General features: G+C 43.9%; 1 protein-coding gene across 2 annotated transcripts in view; it reads left to right on the top strand.

Moving 5' to 3' along the window:
* Positions 1 to 13,119, top strand: part of CRY1 (cryptochrome circadian regulator 1) — a 36,869-nt gene extending 23,750 nt beyond the window's left edge. Inside the window, exons 6-14 of one of the 2 annotated variants that reach the window (XM_066590497.1) lie at positions 272 to 412; positions 1,175 to 1,486; positions 4,734 to 4,885; positions 5,971 to 6,173; positions 6,424 to 6,525; positions 7,052 to 7,141; positions 8,310 to 8,378; positions 10,691 to 10,798; positions 12,947 to 13,119. In XM_066590497.1, the coding sequence (XP_066446594.1) occupies positions 272 to 412; positions 1,175 to 1,486; positions 4,734 to 4,885; positions 5,971 to 6,173; positions 6,424 to 6,525; positions 7,052 to 7,141; positions 8,310 to 8,378; positions 10,691 to 10,794 (1,173 nt within the window). In that variant the 3' untranslated portion in view covers positions 10,795 to 10,798; positions 12,947 to 13,119. The remainder of the gene's footprint in view (positions 1 to 271; positions 413 to 1,174; positions 1,487 to 4,733; positions 4,886 to 5,970; positions 6,174 to 6,423; positions 6,526 to 7,051; positions 7,142 to 8,309; positions 8,379 to 10,690; positions 10,799 to 12,946) is intronic. The other variant, XM_066590498.1, reaches the window with a different exon arrangement.
* Positions 13,120 to 17,229: the final 4,110 nt, after the last annotated feature.

The following is a 17,229-nucleotide window of genomic DNA, read 5'->3' as shown; positions in this document are numbered from 1 at the left end:
CATTGAATCCAATGCATTTGCTCACATGACTCAATGTATATATGCAGGTAAATGGCTGCCTAGATACTGTGGTGTGAAAGCTCTTTTGCACACTGACGCTCAGGAGCAGGGGTTGTCCTGATTAGGGAGTGTGCATGACCAAAATCCACAACACAATCTGCAACAAATTGGCAACACGTAAACGCATCCTAAAGGGTGATGGCAGTGAAGGACACTTGCCTGATAGCCATTGGTATTATGCTGTGAATGTCATGGTTTGTCCTTATTTTAGGCATGGGTGGCAAACTTTGAAAGGCCTCGCATGAACGCCAATTCCCTGCTGGCAAGTACTACAGGACTCAGCCCTTACCTGCGGTTCGGATGCCTCTCCTGTCGTCTCTTCTACTTCAAATTAACAGATTTGTACAAAAAGGTAGGTTGAATAAAACGCAGATTTATAATGGCACATGCTCAGACTGGGTCATTTTGACTGTAGGGCTCTGGATCTGTCTGTTTGGGTGAGGTGCTGATAATCAGAAGTGCTCAGCATTGCACTGAGTTTTCCGATTTCAGTACGTTGCACACAAAAGGGGTCCTAACTTCACAACAGCAGAATACCCCTTTATCTCCTATCCACAGTCAGACCGCCACAGGATAGGTTTTCAGTAGCCGATTAATGGGGGTCTGACTGCTGTGGGACCTGATTGATCACCAGACTGGATCCCATGTCCCTTGAGAGATAGTGAAAACAAACGAAGCTGCAGCGTGCTTGCTCAAACACTACTACTTCTCCTTTTTTTTTTTTTCAATGGGAGCGTCAAGAATGGCTCAAGTTTGAGCGTTTAGCAATCTGTTGCTGTAATTGACATGAATGGGGGGTGATGGCAGTTCTTGATATTCTGTATTCTCGCAGGCAGTCTAGTGCAGTACCATAGTATAACTGCAGGTGGTGCAACCATATTGGGTCTTTGCCTTTTCATGTTTTGCTTTTCGGAAATGATGTTCGGTCGTCACCAAAGTGATTTACTAAGAACCTAATTCAAATGTAAGAACTAATATTGCAGCAACTCCTGTTGTCAGTTTAGCAACAATGTCCGTCACATTGCAAGCTTTCTCTGGAAGGCTGGTGACAATCAGTTTTGTTATTCTGCTTCCTCTGTTATTTATATTTTGACTCCCCCTTCCATTTATTTAGGTAAAGAAGAACAGTTCGCCTCCCCTCTCTCTGTACGGGCAACTCCTGTGGCGAGAATTTTTCTACACGGCTGCCACAAACAACCCTCGTTTTGACAAAATGGAGGGAAATCCCATATGTGTTCAGATTCCCTGGGATCGAAACCCAGAAGCGCTAGCAAAATGGGCCGAGGGAAGGACTGGTTTTCCGTGGATTGATGCGATTATGACCCAGCTACGACAGGAAGGTTGGATCCATCATCTGGCACGGCACGCTGTGGCTTGCTTTCTCACTCGAGGAGATCTCTGGATAAGCTGGGAGGAAGGAATGAAGGTAAGCGGATCCTGGGGTTCACGCTTACATTCTTCTCTTGGTCAGCAATGACCTTGCATTGGTACTTCTGCTTTACGCTAGCACTACATGACAACGAGATCCCACTTTGACCATGCTGCATCACCACCTTATGTAAGTGAATGCGGCTGTATTACAACTCACAAGGAACCGACCATTGCAATAAATCCATCGGGTTTGGCTTTCTGCGGTCATGATGTAGGGAGGAAATCTAAACCTTTAAATGCATAAGTAGAAAGTAAACTGTTGTCTGCTCGTTTCAGGAGCCACGGCAGAGCACCAATCCGGTAGAAATATACCAAAAACGGGTCTGTTTCTGTTTGTGTAGGGCCGGCTGCTCACGGAGAGGTTGGATTCCGCATGCAGGAGCCCGCAGTGGAATCTGTCTCACTGTGACCCTGCTTACCTTCCCTTCTTTGTATTGCTTGCCATCGGTCATGCCAAGTACAGATGTTTGTTTTATTTTTTTTTTAAATGGCGTAGCTCGTTGTTTCCATAATTCTCATTCACTTCAATGGGATCTTCGGAAACAATGCTGCACTGAAGCACATGAATGTCTCCGTATCTGCCGGCCGGGTGGAGGTAACTGTAGTAACAGTTTCTCATCTCAGCTGTGAAGTCAAGATGCAACTAATTTGTCAGTGTGCGACATTTGATAAAATAGCTTAGAAGAACGCGGCCTCCGGCAAAACTAAAATAAGAGTCATGGTGGGAATTTTATCATTTGCATGTCGTGCTCTCCCCCCCCCCCCCCCCCCCCCCCTTTTTTTTTTTTTTACTGTTTAACTTACAAATTTTATTTTTTATTTTGCTCTTAAAAAAAAAAAAAAATAATAATAAATACCAAAAGGTCAACCTAAACATCAAACTTCAGTTTTTCCATTAATCTATACAAAGGTTGAACTATAGTTAACCCAGTTATGTTCTGATAAGGTTGACTCTCTCAAGTAGGCCATGACCTCGAAAAGCTTGCCTTTCATCGAACGCAGCAGGCCACGACTAACCTAGAAAATCAGAGATCATGCCGCCTCAATAGAAAAACATCATTACGTTTTCTAGAGCAAAATTGAACTGGGTCTTAGGATCGTCTTTATAAATCGGATATTTCTTTATTTTTACACTTTGATTTATTTATACTTAAATTATATATAGAGACCCTCAGCATACAGCTTGTGGTGCAGCATCGATGCCAATCACAGATACATTAGTGAGAAATTAACCCATGTAATGTATTATGTAGAGCCCAACAGCGGCAGCCATCACTTGTACAAACTGCCCGGTGGCCACCAGAACGCCCACCGACTAGCTTAATCCATAGTCGATCGGTGAAGAAGACTCCTCATGGGAAGTAAGGAAAGTTGTGCTCCCAGCAATGAACATGGCATCAAAGAAAATGGGGCCATACCTGGGGAGTAAACCACGGGGGCCATAGGCTCAAATGTGTTGGGGGCTTTCCTTTTAAACTGTTTTCCATCAGAAGACTAGCGTTAGCTTTATTAACAAATTTATCCCTTTCTTTCTGTATTTGAGTGTGGGCTGTCTAACTTGTGAATTACTAAATCTACTGGCCTCTAATGCTAATAGCAAGGGAACAAACCCCACCATGTACCCAAGGACAGATCTGATGGAGGCTGACACACCCCAACCCATGAAACGTTGACATCAAGCAGCTGGAAAAATGCACCCATGGGTTTGGAAGATCTCCAGCCTTATGCATGGTGACTTCTTATGCTATACCAAGACTCTAAATTAGGGATTTCTACAATGAAATCTATTCATTGGTAACCAGACTGGAGAATTGTGCTGCAGATAACGTAATTGAGGCGTTCATTTTTATGAGATTTGTACGACCAGTCACAGAGTGTTAACTTGCACCACTCCGCTATCTCTTGTTTGCCAAGAAAGGGCTGCAGGTTAAGGATCTCACAGTGCTGGGGAGATGTGGGCTCCACCACAGCCAAGTATTTAAACTTTGAGACTTCGGGACACAACCGGCTGAGCCCACAATAGGCCTACTGGCAAAAAAGGGCAGATTTGGCCATTAAGTATTGAAGTTAGAAACTAGCCCAAAACTATCTATTAGGGACATATCGTTCACTAAGGAAGGACCAGTATCCCATAAATAACAGCATGTCGTCAGGATAAAGTGACCCCCCCCCCCCCCCCCCCCAAGTAGCTACGGATCCTTTAACATCTATGATCTGTAGCCAAAAGGGGTTTAGCTTCTATAGCTGAGGGGGTTCCATATCTGGAAGGTTGGACGAGGGGAGCCATTGTTGGTGATGTGAGTCTCTCTGGGTGAGTTGTAGACGAATGGCTCCAGGCGTGTCGATGCTTCCTGCTGTTTATCTGTGGAGGTGGGCCACTTGGCCTGTGGAGTGCCCCGGCGCCATCTTACTGCTCCCTGGCCCCAGTGCTCTTTGCTCTGTTCAGCCACCTTCTGGGTGTAGATGGATGCGGACGTTCTTTTTAGTGGGTGGAGGTTGATCGTTATCTTTCGCTCATTTTACCATGTAATGGATACCAGAGGCTGATCTTTTATCAATGTTGGATTATTTCTGGTTTGTGTAAATGAGAATACGCTGGACATTGCGGAATGCGATCTCAATGGGATTAGTAGCTTCTCACATGTTACTATCCTTGATTTTTTTTTTTTTTTTTTCTTCCAGCACGTTCTCATGTTAAATGCACCAACTGGGTCGTTCACGGCTACATAGACAGTGACGTACGAAATGACCTACATGCTGCATAAGGCGGTTACAGAGTCAACATTCAAACCCAATGATTCATTCTACGCCTTCACAAAGCCATAGTTGAAATTCTGACCTAAAGGGAACCGCCAACATCGTTGCTGACAGCTTCCCCTTTTAAAGAGCCACTCTTGGTGATTGGCTATAGCTGGTATTGTAGCTCAGTGAATAGGGCTGAGCTGTAATACCAGACACCGCCTGTGGGTGGCATGCTGTCTGGAACAATAAAACATGAGGCTGTCGTCTTAACACAATATGTCCATATAAATGAATCCTAAATGTGTATTGCTACAGCGACTAGAAATGGGTAATGTGGGTCTGAATGCTTGCTATGAAGGGTCACTGGGTAATGGCTATGGACTAGTTGTGTATGCGCTTGTCATGTAGGCCAACCTGCTGAACCTGCTAGTTATGTAATGGTTGCGGAGTCGGCACATGTCACCGATGACTCACATTGGGTTTTTTTTCTTTCTATTCAGGTCTTTGAGGAGCTGTTACTGGACGCCGACTGGAGTGTGAATGCCGGCAGCTGGATGTGGTTGTCATGCAGCTCCTTTTTTCAGCAGTTTTTCCATTGTTACTGCCCAGTTGGCTTTGGAAGAAGAACCGACCCCAATGGAGATTACATCCGGTAATTTTAAGTGTTCTATATTGGAGAATTGCTAACCCAAAATACAATAGAACATTTGCTAAACTTTTGTCAATTATGGGGTGTACAATATGATCAGAAAACATTAGTGTGTGTGTGTGTGTGTGTGTGTGTGTGTGTGTGTGTGTGTGGGCTTACAGAAAACAAACTTTGAAATATTCCAGTTTTCACACTAGCTACTAGAACGCACACTATAAACTGAAATATCCAGTGTACTGCAGCTCAGTTGTTGGCTTTGCTGTGTAGACTGAGGCAGAGGGAAGGAAGTGACAGAAGACTTGCCTTGTCTTCTGAGTAGCAACACGATAGATACAGATAAGGCCCTGTTGCTTCCACCCCTCCCTGGGAAAGGGTTGTATAACATCTCTTACCGGAAGGTGCCGGGGTCTCTGGACAAGTTTCTGACCATGTAAAAGGGTTGTGCACACAGTAAACCTCTCCTATGGTTACAGAACCACAAGGTGTAGTACTCATAGCTTTTCATTACATCAATGAGCTCTTTACTAATGTCTCAGGCCTTCATACCCCATTCCCGCAGGTCTTGTGACATTGGTAGTTCAGTGGCTCCTGTGTCAGCAGCTCATCCTGTCCACCAATCACATGACCGCTCTCCTCCTAGCTGCTGCTCCAACCCCTGTGTAGTGGTTGGCGCTTGTAACTGCAGGCGCAGCTCCCATTGATTTTAATGACTGTTGCGCTTGAAATTACAAGCACTGGCCATTACACGGGTTGGAGCAGCGACTTCCGCTCCAACCCCCTGTGTGTCCTGGTGCCCGAGTGGCGGAACTCAGCTGATCCACTACTAACAATAGGTCATCATTTTTGGGGGTTTTTTTTGTTTGTTTTTTTTTTCTGTAGAAAATTGTATTACTGAAACTGAAGCCGTTCCCTTTAATCGCTGCTTCACGGTTTGACTCTAAATATAAAACCCTAATATACCAGTACTTGTTAGCAATGCCTTTATAATGCAACCAACGTGTTATCTTAGTTAATTCACAAGCTGCCTGCAAGATATATTTACAATGGAGTGACCTTGATGCATTTTTTTTTTTTTTTTTTCTTTAAAGGCGATATTTGCCGATTTTGAAAGGTTTCCCACCAAAGTACATATATGATCCTTGGAATGCACCTGAGGGAGTACAGAAGGTAGCAAAGTGTATTATTGGGGTAAATTACCCCAAACCGATGGTGAATCATGCAGAAGCCAGCCGCCTGAACATTGAACGGATGAAACAGATATACCAGCAGCTCTCCCGATACAGAGGGCTTGGTAAGTTGGATACAGTTCATGCCATCAGATATTATCCACATAACCTGTATGAAATTAAATCTGCTCCATACTATTAGTTATTTTACAAAGTCTGGCTGGTTGTCATTACCGTAGTTTGGTAATGCTGGTTGTCATTACCGTAGTTTTCCACTTTTGAGCATCTATTTTCCCCCAAGTTTTGTGAAGGCTTCTATTATGGTCGACTTGTTGGGCATGAAATTCAAAATGTTGTCTTATTTTTTTTCCCTAGGGCTTCTAGCATCAGTGCCTTCAAATCCCAATGGGAATGGGAACGGCGGGCTAATGAGTTATTCTCCAGGGGACAGCATGCCAGGATGCGGCAACAATGGAGGTAATGGTCCAGGTTCAGAGTACCACATGATGAGGCTTCTTGTTAAAGAGTATTTCCAATAATATGAACTTCCATACATTCCATTAGTTAAACTAAGCCATTTCTAAGCATGCGCAAATGGTATGCTGCAATGCATTAATCCAATGGGTTTTAGGAGAGAATCTAATATAGTGGCATTTAAAGTGGTTATTCAGTGCTGGATAATTCAAGAATGGCATAGCTGCTCTGGGTGTGGCGGCTCAGTCAGGCTCGGGTCATATAGCCTTGTATGGCATAATGGCCATAGAAGAGGATACTGGTGCTGTAGTTGGGACAGAGGTGTGATCACTGGAATGGCAATTTGCGGCTATATAGACCCAGCTGTCTAGTCCAATCTATGCGAGCAATTACTTACCTGTATTCATAGAGAAATGTCGAAACACATTGGAAGCTACTGCATGTGCAGATTTCTATATAGTGCAGTGTTATCATTTGCCATGATGTCTATTGTTCTGTTATTACATACGTGGATCTTTCTTTCTTACAGGATCTCAAATGGGATCCGGCGAGGGCAACTCTGCCAGCAATTCCAACAATAACCAAGGAGAAAGTCATATTGGAAATGGAAGTATACAAGGTAGGATCGCATCTCCAGCCCTTTACAAATTGTTGTAGCCAATAGCTGATAGCTGCTGTGTATACAAGCACATACATACCCCACCCCCATGGTGAAGAAGTGGGGAAGAGCAGGGGTCAGATCTGTTTGTTGTAATGGATTAGAAAATGCCTAAATGTGTAACCTGAAGCCATCACACACGGCTCAAAGGCTCCCTCATTTAAGGGAACATTTAAAGGGCTTTTCCAGACAATTTTTATTGATAACTTATCTAGCATTGAATGGGGTCCACCGCTTGGGACCCTGACTGTACCTGGTGTCACCGGCAATACACACAGGCACAGCTCCCATAAAAATAAATGAGATGCGCCTGTAGTAACCAGCGCCGGCTACTACATGGGTTGCAGAAATCTGTGTCCACTCTGTACCCAGTGTGTTTTGGCGCCAGAACAGCTAATCGGTCAGGGTCCTGAGTGGCAGACCCCCAACTGATCAACTACAGATGACCTAGAATGGTCTGGAAAACTCCTTAAGTATTACAGTTTAACCCTAAATCACTAAGGCTGCTTTTACACGAACGCTGGTTACACTTGTGTAACTTCACTAATTGTTGGGCTGCAGGTGCAGCCTGGCAATTGTCAGGGAAACGCAAGCAACGTTACACTTCAGGAATATCAGTCTATCCAGTTGGGAAGCAGAAGTAATTGCGAATTTATTTCAACTGTTGTGCAAATGAAAGTGACAACAGAAGCCCCAGAGAGGCCACACAGTAAGGCCATCCTAAAAAGGGAATGGAGGCCATTCCTTCTGGACCGGTTCGACTCGAGTTCTGCTATTGTCCTTATTCCTGGTAATATTCAATAGGAGATTTTCATTTGGAATCGGGCTTTTGCTCTTTGTATGTAAGGTTAATTGGGCGCTGCTTTATCTTACATTGATCCTGCACTTCTAGGGCCACTTCATCCATCAGCCTGCATAAATACCAGCCCATTTAGACACAGGCGATGCTCTAATGTGGCGCGTACTAAACAAAAAGGACTACTTTAGTTCTATTGTATTCTGAGTGACAGATGCTGATCATGTGACTGTTTTATAAAAACATCAAATTGTCATTATTTTAACTGCTTTATGAAGCACAACTTGCTGGCACACAATGTTTAATAAGTGAATTGAATGTCTTCTCTCTTAGGTTACTGGCAGGGGAGCAGCATCCTACATTACAACCATGGAGACAGCCAGCAGTCCTACTTAATACAAGGTAATTACATTTATATCTGATGATAGCACCGCAGAACTGTACATAAAACCAATGCTAAAGCTTTTATAGCGCCTGTCGGCTGCTTCTGATAAAGTATATTGCATATCTGACAATTGAGTCTGATCTCTCACTCACATGCGATGCACTTAGGCTTACAAAATGGAATACCTGCTTTGAGATCCCTTGCATTTCAATGTAATTTAGGATGCCAAATTAAAAGGTACAAACGCACACCTTCCATGATAAATGCAGCCGGCGTCCTCGGCGCCTCTGGCCTGCTGCACTATGGAGCAGACACATAGGCTCACGTACCTGTCTGCTCCATTCATTGCTAATGGACCCTTTGAGATTTCCGAGAAAGACCTTGCCATATTTTATACATTGCCACCTTCTCCATGGGTAGAGAAGGGCAGTGCTTGGCTTCATTCACATCTTCTATCTGACTTTAGTATCTCATTTCAAGGGACTTTTAGTTGCCTTGTGTATCTTTTAAAGGTATCTCCATCTCAGAACGTCATGGCATATAACAGCAATAGGTCATCAGTTTATGATCTGTGGGGTCTAAAGGGGATGCAGTGCTGTTGTAGCACTTGGACCCCTTCACAGTGGTAGCCTGGCCTCCCGCTGCGCAGCACATCACCATTTACATTTGTGCTGCAGCCCCTTTGTTCTCAGGGTCCCAGAGGTCGGCCCACAATCTAATGGGATATCCTAGGAATACGCTAATACTCCTTTAAAGTCCACCTCAGTTGGTACTTTTGCTCTTCTGTCACATAGATGGAGAGCGGTGATCTTGTCAGTAGGTATGTAGGAGTTTGCCAGCTGCTTTGTGCTGCCGCAAATGCCAATTTGCGTGCTTTCCTTGGAAATGTTACGGTAGTGGTCAGAGAGTGGATATGTCAGGTATATTACCAGTACTGTTGTGTGTAAAGGTTTAGTTATGTCATGGCCATATGCTATAAGTGTTCACATTGTATGCTATGCTGACAAAAGTATTGGGACCCCTGCCAATCCTGTCGGGCAAAGGGGATATGCAAATCGGATGTGTGCGCATTAGGTATAAAGGAGAGGGCCCCACAGGTATATCCCAGTACTGAAACCATCAGAATGCCACCAGCTGTAGAGCTGATAGACTCCCCACAGGGTATGGTGGTGAGATGTCACCGGATAACCAATCGGTACAGGACAACCTTCCAAAGTCCACTGTTTATAATGTTCGGAAAAGGAAACCATCTGGTGTGCCCACTGCAGCCACATCCGGTGAAAGTTCGTAAACTGTCAGAACGTGGACAACAAAGCCTTGTACGAGCTGTGAAGACCTCGCTCACATCTGCCAAAACACTCGCTCAGGAGGTCTCACAGGCCATTGGAACATCCATTTGCACCAGAACCATCCATAGGGAACTGGATGCGAAGGGTTACCATGGACAAGCGGTGGCACACAAGCCCAACATCACAGCGGTGAATACCAGAGGCGCCTGCGATGGAGCTTGGAGCATCTATCTGCGACTGTAAATGAGTGGAAGCAAGTCTTGTGGACAGCTCAATCCCGCTACAATGTTCAGATGGCCACACTTGGGTGTGGTGGTTGCCCGGAGAGCGGTTTCTACACGACTGCATCTTTTGGAGGAGGTTCTGTTACGGTGTGGGGGGTGTTTCTGCTTGGAAGGACTAGAGCCATTGGTTATAGTAAAGTCCACTCAACACCAATGGGTACAGACACATTCCAAACAACGTAGCATTACCTTCCCTGTGGCAATACTTTGGTACAACTCCGTGTCTCTGCATGCTGTATGACATGGTACTCTCATATTGGGAGTGTCGTCGCTTGGTTTGAGGAGCAGAACGTCTGCAAACTTCATTGGCCGGCGCAAAGTTCGGATCTCAATCCCACCAAGCATCTTTGGGATGAACTAGAACACCGTATCCGTGCACGCCAAACACACCCATCATCTTCCGCATCACACTCTGAAGCTCTCCTCGAAGAGTGGGGGCAAAATGGGAAAATCTAATTTCATCCCCTTTGTGTATCGCTATACTTTTGTCAACATAGTGCATGTTTCTACTCACCGGCCAGGCTGACGTCTGGTCACCTGATGAGACCCTGTGTTTTTGAATGGCTGTATGGGATTAGGAAAAAAAAATATATAAGTTTAGGACTCTTTCGGAAGTTGCTGTTGGATAAAATTGTATTTGTAGCCGTGGCAAACTAGACGGCATCAACCCGTGTAGTCATGTAGAGGAGGCAGGTCTCGATGCAGACGTTTGTTCCCACCAGTTTTAGCAATATCCTTTCTATTCTTTGCCCACAGCAAGGAACAGTATGAACTCTGTGGTGTCTTCTGGCAAACGTCCCAACCCAGAAGAGGAGACTCAAAGTGTTGGACCTAAGGTCCAGCGGCAGAGCAGCCACTAACTTGGTGAGTGCCGTGTGCTGTTTTTGTCTTTTTGTGTGTATGTCAGCACCAGTTTAACCCCAATATTCCCACCTGAGTTGCATGGGACTCGTCTGTGTACTACTTAGGACTGCCATAGATTAGGTGTTGATACAGTATAAAGGGAAACCAAGGCTTTTTCCCTTTTGGCTAAGTTTAATTAGGCAGGAGAGGAGGCTCCAGAGGACAGGGGGGTTACTATCTGATCGGTTGGGGTCTGACCAAATGAATGGAGCAGAGGTCCTGCATACACACCACTGGGATATTAAGACCCAGTATACTTTAGGGTTATGGATCTGGCAGTTCATTCCATTGGTAGTTGAAAAATCTTATGATTTCTTGAGAGAAATACAACCTCTTACACTGCAGACTATTGAGAAGCCCAACCAACTGAGGGGCAAATCGGCCAGGAAAGCAGATGAAACTTTAATTCTACTGCCGTTATTACATGCACATACCGTATGGTCAATTACATTTTGTCTTTGCGGAATCGATGCTTAGTTTCATCATGTTCCACTCCCTCTCTTATAAGGTTTTGCAGGTAATGATCGCTCCTGTTATCTAGCAATGACCGCCAGACTAGCTACATGTACAGAAGTGGTCACTGGGAGTTACAGAATACTTAGTTCAGGTTCAGTCATAAAGCTTACTAGAAGTCCTACAACTTATGAAAACATGCTTGTTCCTTCACCATTTTCCCTTTACCTGCAAGTTTTCTGTGCTATGTGCGTACGGTGGTGGCATTGTGTTCTTGTATAGTGATAAACCTTAACTGAAGATCCCCTTGTGAGATGAGGTAATGGCCCCAATCTTCAGAAAGAAATATCTTCATCGGTGCCTTTGCTGCTGTAATCACAGGACTTCATTAATTAGGAAATTGCCTCTGTAGACACACAAACGGCTTATAATTTTCTATTTGTGTACAATGTTATCTCCACAACTATTTCATACCTACCTCTGTTCTCCTGCCGCTCACGTCAGCATGGGGGGCTATAGTAGTTTGTTTCATCCTACCTTTCTCTTTGAAATGCATGGAGTATGCAGCCTGCACCTTGGTGACACTTTTATAAAAAGTGAAGAGCAATTAATTTAAAATTCTATATTGAAAACCTTATAGAAACTAGAATAAACACACTGGGATTCATATCCTAAGTGGATTGTTGGAGATGCGCTTTCATGCAACAGGTTTACAATATTGATTGGTTTTCGTAGACCAGTGCTTTGGCTCTATAAAACTCTGCAGATCTTGAAAAGCGTCCCCACATGTAAATACGTAGTTCTCTGTGCTCTCTTGTCTTTAATCTGCCCCTTGAAACTTATTGCCCCGAGTTTAATCTATTCTACAGTAGTATCCAGTGCCTGCAGTGTGTGGCCATTCATTTAGAATTGGGCTGCTGGGCATAAATATTGTCTGAGTCTCGGTTAGAAATATTAGTGATTTCTTCACATTGTGTCATTGAAGCCGGTAGTCACTCACCATATGCGGACCGTTTAGTAGAGTTCACCATGCCTCTTCCCAGTTGGCAGTACACAGACCAGTTTTATGGCTGTAGTTATATAGGTGTATGAGATGAAAGCTTCTCCAAGGAAGGGCCGACTTCTTATAGTGGAGATTTCTGGTGATCGCAAACTCACTGACTTCCTCTGTAATTTTTGTTGCCAATAGCAACCAATCACAGCTCGGCTTTCATTTCTTATATTCCTGAGGTCAAATGAAAGCTGCGCTGTGATTGGTGGTTATGAGCAACGCAGATTTTATTTCGGACAGCTTTCATAGCATTGCGGTGCTGGGCTCATTTTTGTGGCCGACTTTGTATATTCCAGAACTGCTAGTCATAAAATCGTGTAACGCCCGGGTAGATCGCCTAGTTACTTATATATCACCATCGTATTGAACAATCAGCAGTCGGTTTCCTATCTCGCACATGTACATTAGGTTAGTCGCCTACTAGCAAATCTTCCCATCAGTGTGTTTTCTGGAGTATTCGGTGGAAACCCACAAGGACGTACAGACTCCATGCAGACGCTGCAACTTGTTACACTGTTTTCCTGTATCACCCGTGAATGTGTAGAATATGGCTTTATATGGAGATGATCCCATCTGTAACGCTGTCACTTCTCTCCTCCCTACAGATATCGGAGATCGCAGAGCCACCTGAGGCGATGGATTTTTCACAGTATTGGCCATTGTCTGTAAATACAACACTTGAGATACAAGAAGAGTCCGGCCTCTACTAGGAGAACTGTCGTTAACGTATCATTTTGTCAAAGCTTAATTTATCATTGCATTTCTTCTTTTTTTTTTTTTTTTTTTTTATATTAAATATATATAATTCGATGATGTCTTATTAAAGGGAACCGATCATGAGATTCATGCTTCCTGCACCATGGGTGGGGCGGTACAAGCCTAAAACGGGTATGTACAGTGTGCCCAGGTATGTTTTTACAGATATAGCAATCATTAACTTGACGAATGCAAGGTGATGACTTCTAGTCACAGCATTGTAGTGTTCAAGCTAATGTTTGATACATCTTTACTCTGAAATGCTGCGGTGTTTTAGAGTAAACATCCCTTTGAATCTTGATCCCAAAAGGCGCTTTGAGTCCCAGAAACAGGGCTGTGCCATATATTTCCTCCGCCATCCTGTAGAGCGATGGTGTACAGAAGCAGAAAGAGTGCTGTCGCTAGATGACGCCGCCCGTGTGTGGCCGTTCGTGACCTATTAGGAAGAGGCCCGCATGGTGGTGACTCGGCACAGTTTGGGATCAAACACCAAAATATGATTCTTCTGGAGCGTCGCAGCGTTTCAGGATAAAACGTACGCAGGCGCATCGTACAGAACTGTCCTAGGAGTATCGTACCCGTCCATTGGGCAGCATGAACCTGCTGACAGGGTTACCTTTTTAGAAGTCATCTTGGTTGTACATATTTCTGTAAGTATTTGGTGACTCTTGCTTTACCAACGTGTAAATATGAATATCTTAACTAGTTATAGACAGCGCAATATATTTTTATAACAAAATCTGTATGGCAAGAAAGGAATTTACAAAATATGTAGACTTTTACGTTCCGTTTTCCCTCATTTGTATGTATCTTTTCTGTTAAGAGGCCTCTGTATAGTTGTCGTTCTTTTAGGGGTGGTGTCGCCTTTCTGTCAGCTGACCTGCATTGTGGCCGACCCACCAGGATGCCGCCAGATCGTATCATTGACTGAGGCAATACTCTGGGTTAGTCCGCAGAGCTTGACACACCATAGGGGGCACTGTACAGAAAAGTTTGCGGCATCTGATGGAGCGTGCTACTGTCTCTTCTTCTGTCTTGATTTTATAGGCATCAGACAGAAGAAAATCTCCTTATGACTTAGGAGGTATAGACTGGGTACAGTGTCGTCCAATGACCTAGCAGGGTGTATTATGACTCTGTACAAATACTCTCCTTTGTGAACACAACCTTAAAGAGAACGCATTGCCGCGTGAACCTAGTCCTCTAGAATATACTATGGCTCATTTTTTATATATTGCTTTATAGGGAGGCTAGTTATCAATGTTGTGTGTTAAGCTGCCTGCTATAGAGAGGTGGAGCCAATGCTTGTCATGTGATACTTTAGCCAGTAGCATGAGCAACCATGCTTCTCTTCTGATTGGCTGAGCAGATCCCATCCTGTAGTATCATGACTAAAATGTTCAAATATTAGTTATCAGTTCTCTTTAAGATTGCAAAGAGTATTGCTTCAGTGTTTCTGTAGGTAACTGGTACCTACATACCTTTATGTACAAGAGGTTCTCCAGGATTGTATAAATGGATGTAAGTGGAGGATCCCCACATAAGGCGTAGCAGTCTCCCTTTCATAGAGGGAGTACATGACCATTATTGGCCGATAGATCACAGAATCCTATATCTAATGTTCCCTCATATATCATCGCTTGCCAGTTGGCAACAAACACTGTAGAAAAATCAAATTCTCCATGCCTTCGCTATAGCCCATAAAATTCCGCCATGTCTGAATTTCTTCAGCAGAGAATCCGCACCAAAACTGCATCATTTCCAGGGCTAATAATGCCAAAATCTGCCCCATTGGTAGAGATCTGCAGTAGATCTCACCACTTCTATTGAATGAGTAAAATTGGCTGTGGATCCGAACCAAATCCACATCAAAATTTGCCTCCAAATATACCCACCTGTGGCTTTCAGATTAGCTGTAGTCTACTGTAAGAGGCCCACGGAGCTGCAGAAAGTTTGACTCTCGCAGATAACTTGTTAAAACTACCAAAATTGCCTCTGGTGAGAACTGTCTATTGGGTGACTACAGAGTGTAAATCTGTAATATAGTGACACTGCAGAAGCTACAAATCCCTGCTTCCCCTGACAGCTGCAGACAACGTTTTGAGGAAAACTAGGACAAGCTTAGGTTGTCCAGTCTCCATTACAGTGGAGAAGGTTTCTGCTGCAGCAAGCTGCCTCCTGACCAGAGCCAAGTCTGCTGTTTTTGAAACTAAAATATATTGCCATGTACTGTTGGGATGTGCTGGGAGTTGTAGTTACACAACAGCTGGAGAGTCACAGGTTGGGGATCAACACTATAAGGACTGAATTACATAGTGCAAACCCGAAAGAAGCCATGAAAGCCTCATGAATTAGTATCTGTGCAAAGTAAAGTAGGCGCTTATATCAATCATTCAAATTACAACTCATCAAAAAAAGTGTAAGCTGTGATTAGATTGGTCTGTGTGAACAGTGGATGCACTTGTAGAATTCCGGAGAACCCCTTTAAGACTACCAGTGATGATACAGAATGGCTTAACTTCCAGACCTCTTGTGACTGTTTTACCTCCATTACTGCTGTTCCATATTCTCAACTTTATGTTGCATGACAGAAGAAAAAATCTTCATGGTCATGAATCGAATGTATATTTTTATATGGTCAGACGGGCATTACATGTCACCATCCCCCATTGGTTTTGTCTTTCCTGATCCTTATTCACCAATTATTGGGTGGATCATTTTTTTGGCCCTGAGAGAAAAGCGGAGATCTTCAGTTGCTTTGAAACTACAACCTTCAGCATGTCCTGCCGGATTCACAGGGGTGTCAATCACCCCACCTCCCCAAATTGGTTGCTCAGATCAGTAAAAGTATTGCACCTTCTATACCCAGGGTTAGTAGGGCATGGCTGGTTGCTTCCAGACACGGTAGCTCTCCTGTCCATGGGTTTTGTCTGGTTGTACAGCTCGGCTCCATCGAAGTGAACAGACCTGAGCTGCAAAACCACACACAAAGGGGCTGTACCAGAATTTCAAGTTATCCCCTATTCACAGGCATTCGAGGCATAGCGTGTAGTTCCATAATGCGTACACATGAGGGCAGACCGCACCACATCAGGCGATGAGCTGTCACGCTACATTGTGTCTCCACTGTCTTGTTCCAGCCTCTCCATTTACCTGCTCTTAGTAGCACACCTAAGGGACTCCATCCTGACACTTGTAGTTCATCAAGATCTTGCGTCTTACTCCTGTATCACTTTTTTTCTTTTTCTTATTCTTATTGTCAGGTTAGAAGCCAATAAAAAAAAAAACGACTCTTTAAAAAAAAAAATTTAAAAAAAATAAATCTTTTTTATATTTATGAGCTGCTGTGTATATTGCATGCCAACTTCTCTTGATATCCTGTTCTTGTCATGTTCTTGTCTGTCTTCTATTTGTACACCCATTTGCCTTTTCTCATTTTTTAAGAAAAAAGTCTAATAAAAAAAAAAATTTCACAACTTGCATTCTGCTGTTTTTGTTTTTCCAAATTAAAAAAATTCTTGGATTTACTGGAGATAAAAGGCTGAAGGTGTTAGACAACTCCACCAGAAGGATGTAGAGGATTCCATCTCTGTTGTACCTCGGTGACTATGGATTGGTTCTGAGGAAGATTTACTTAGACTGTTCGTTCCGTGTAGAAATCGCCCTAGTAGACCGAACTTATACTAGACCGTCTTACAATGCACCAGATGTATCACTGTGGCTCTGCTGGATCATCTACATAAACGTACACAGAAATCATGGGGCCTCCTAGCAAGATATGGAAAACATCCCAAAAAATACTGTTAGACACTGAATTTGAAATGCACTTTTTTTTTTAATTCTTTTTGGAGGAAAAATCAATTCAGTGATGCAAAAAGGATCGGATAACTAGGCAATATGCCGTTCAGGAGTGTCAGAAAGCTGAGTGGTTATTACTAGAGATGAGCGAACGTACTCGGATAGGCACTACTCGTCCGAGTAATGTGCCTTATCCGAGTACCTCCCCGCTCGTGCTGAAAGGTTCGGGTGCCGGAGCGGGGAGCTGCAGGGGAGAGCGGGGAGGAACGGAGGGGAGATCTTTCTCTCCCTCTCTCCCGCCCGCTCTGCCCCGCTCCCCGCTGCGACTCACCTG

The sequence above is a fragment of the Eleutherodactylus coqui genome, chromosome 2 (genome assembly GCF_035609145.1).
Source record: "Eleutherodactylus coqui strain aEleCoq1 chromosome 2, aEleCoq1.hap1, whole genome shotgun sequence".
NCBI lineage: Eukaryota > Metazoa > Chordata > Amphibia > Anura > Eleutherodactylidae > Eleutherodactylus > Eleutherodactylus coqui.
Note: the sequence above shows the minus strand (reverse complement) of the source record. Positions and strands in the feature narration are given on the sequence as shown.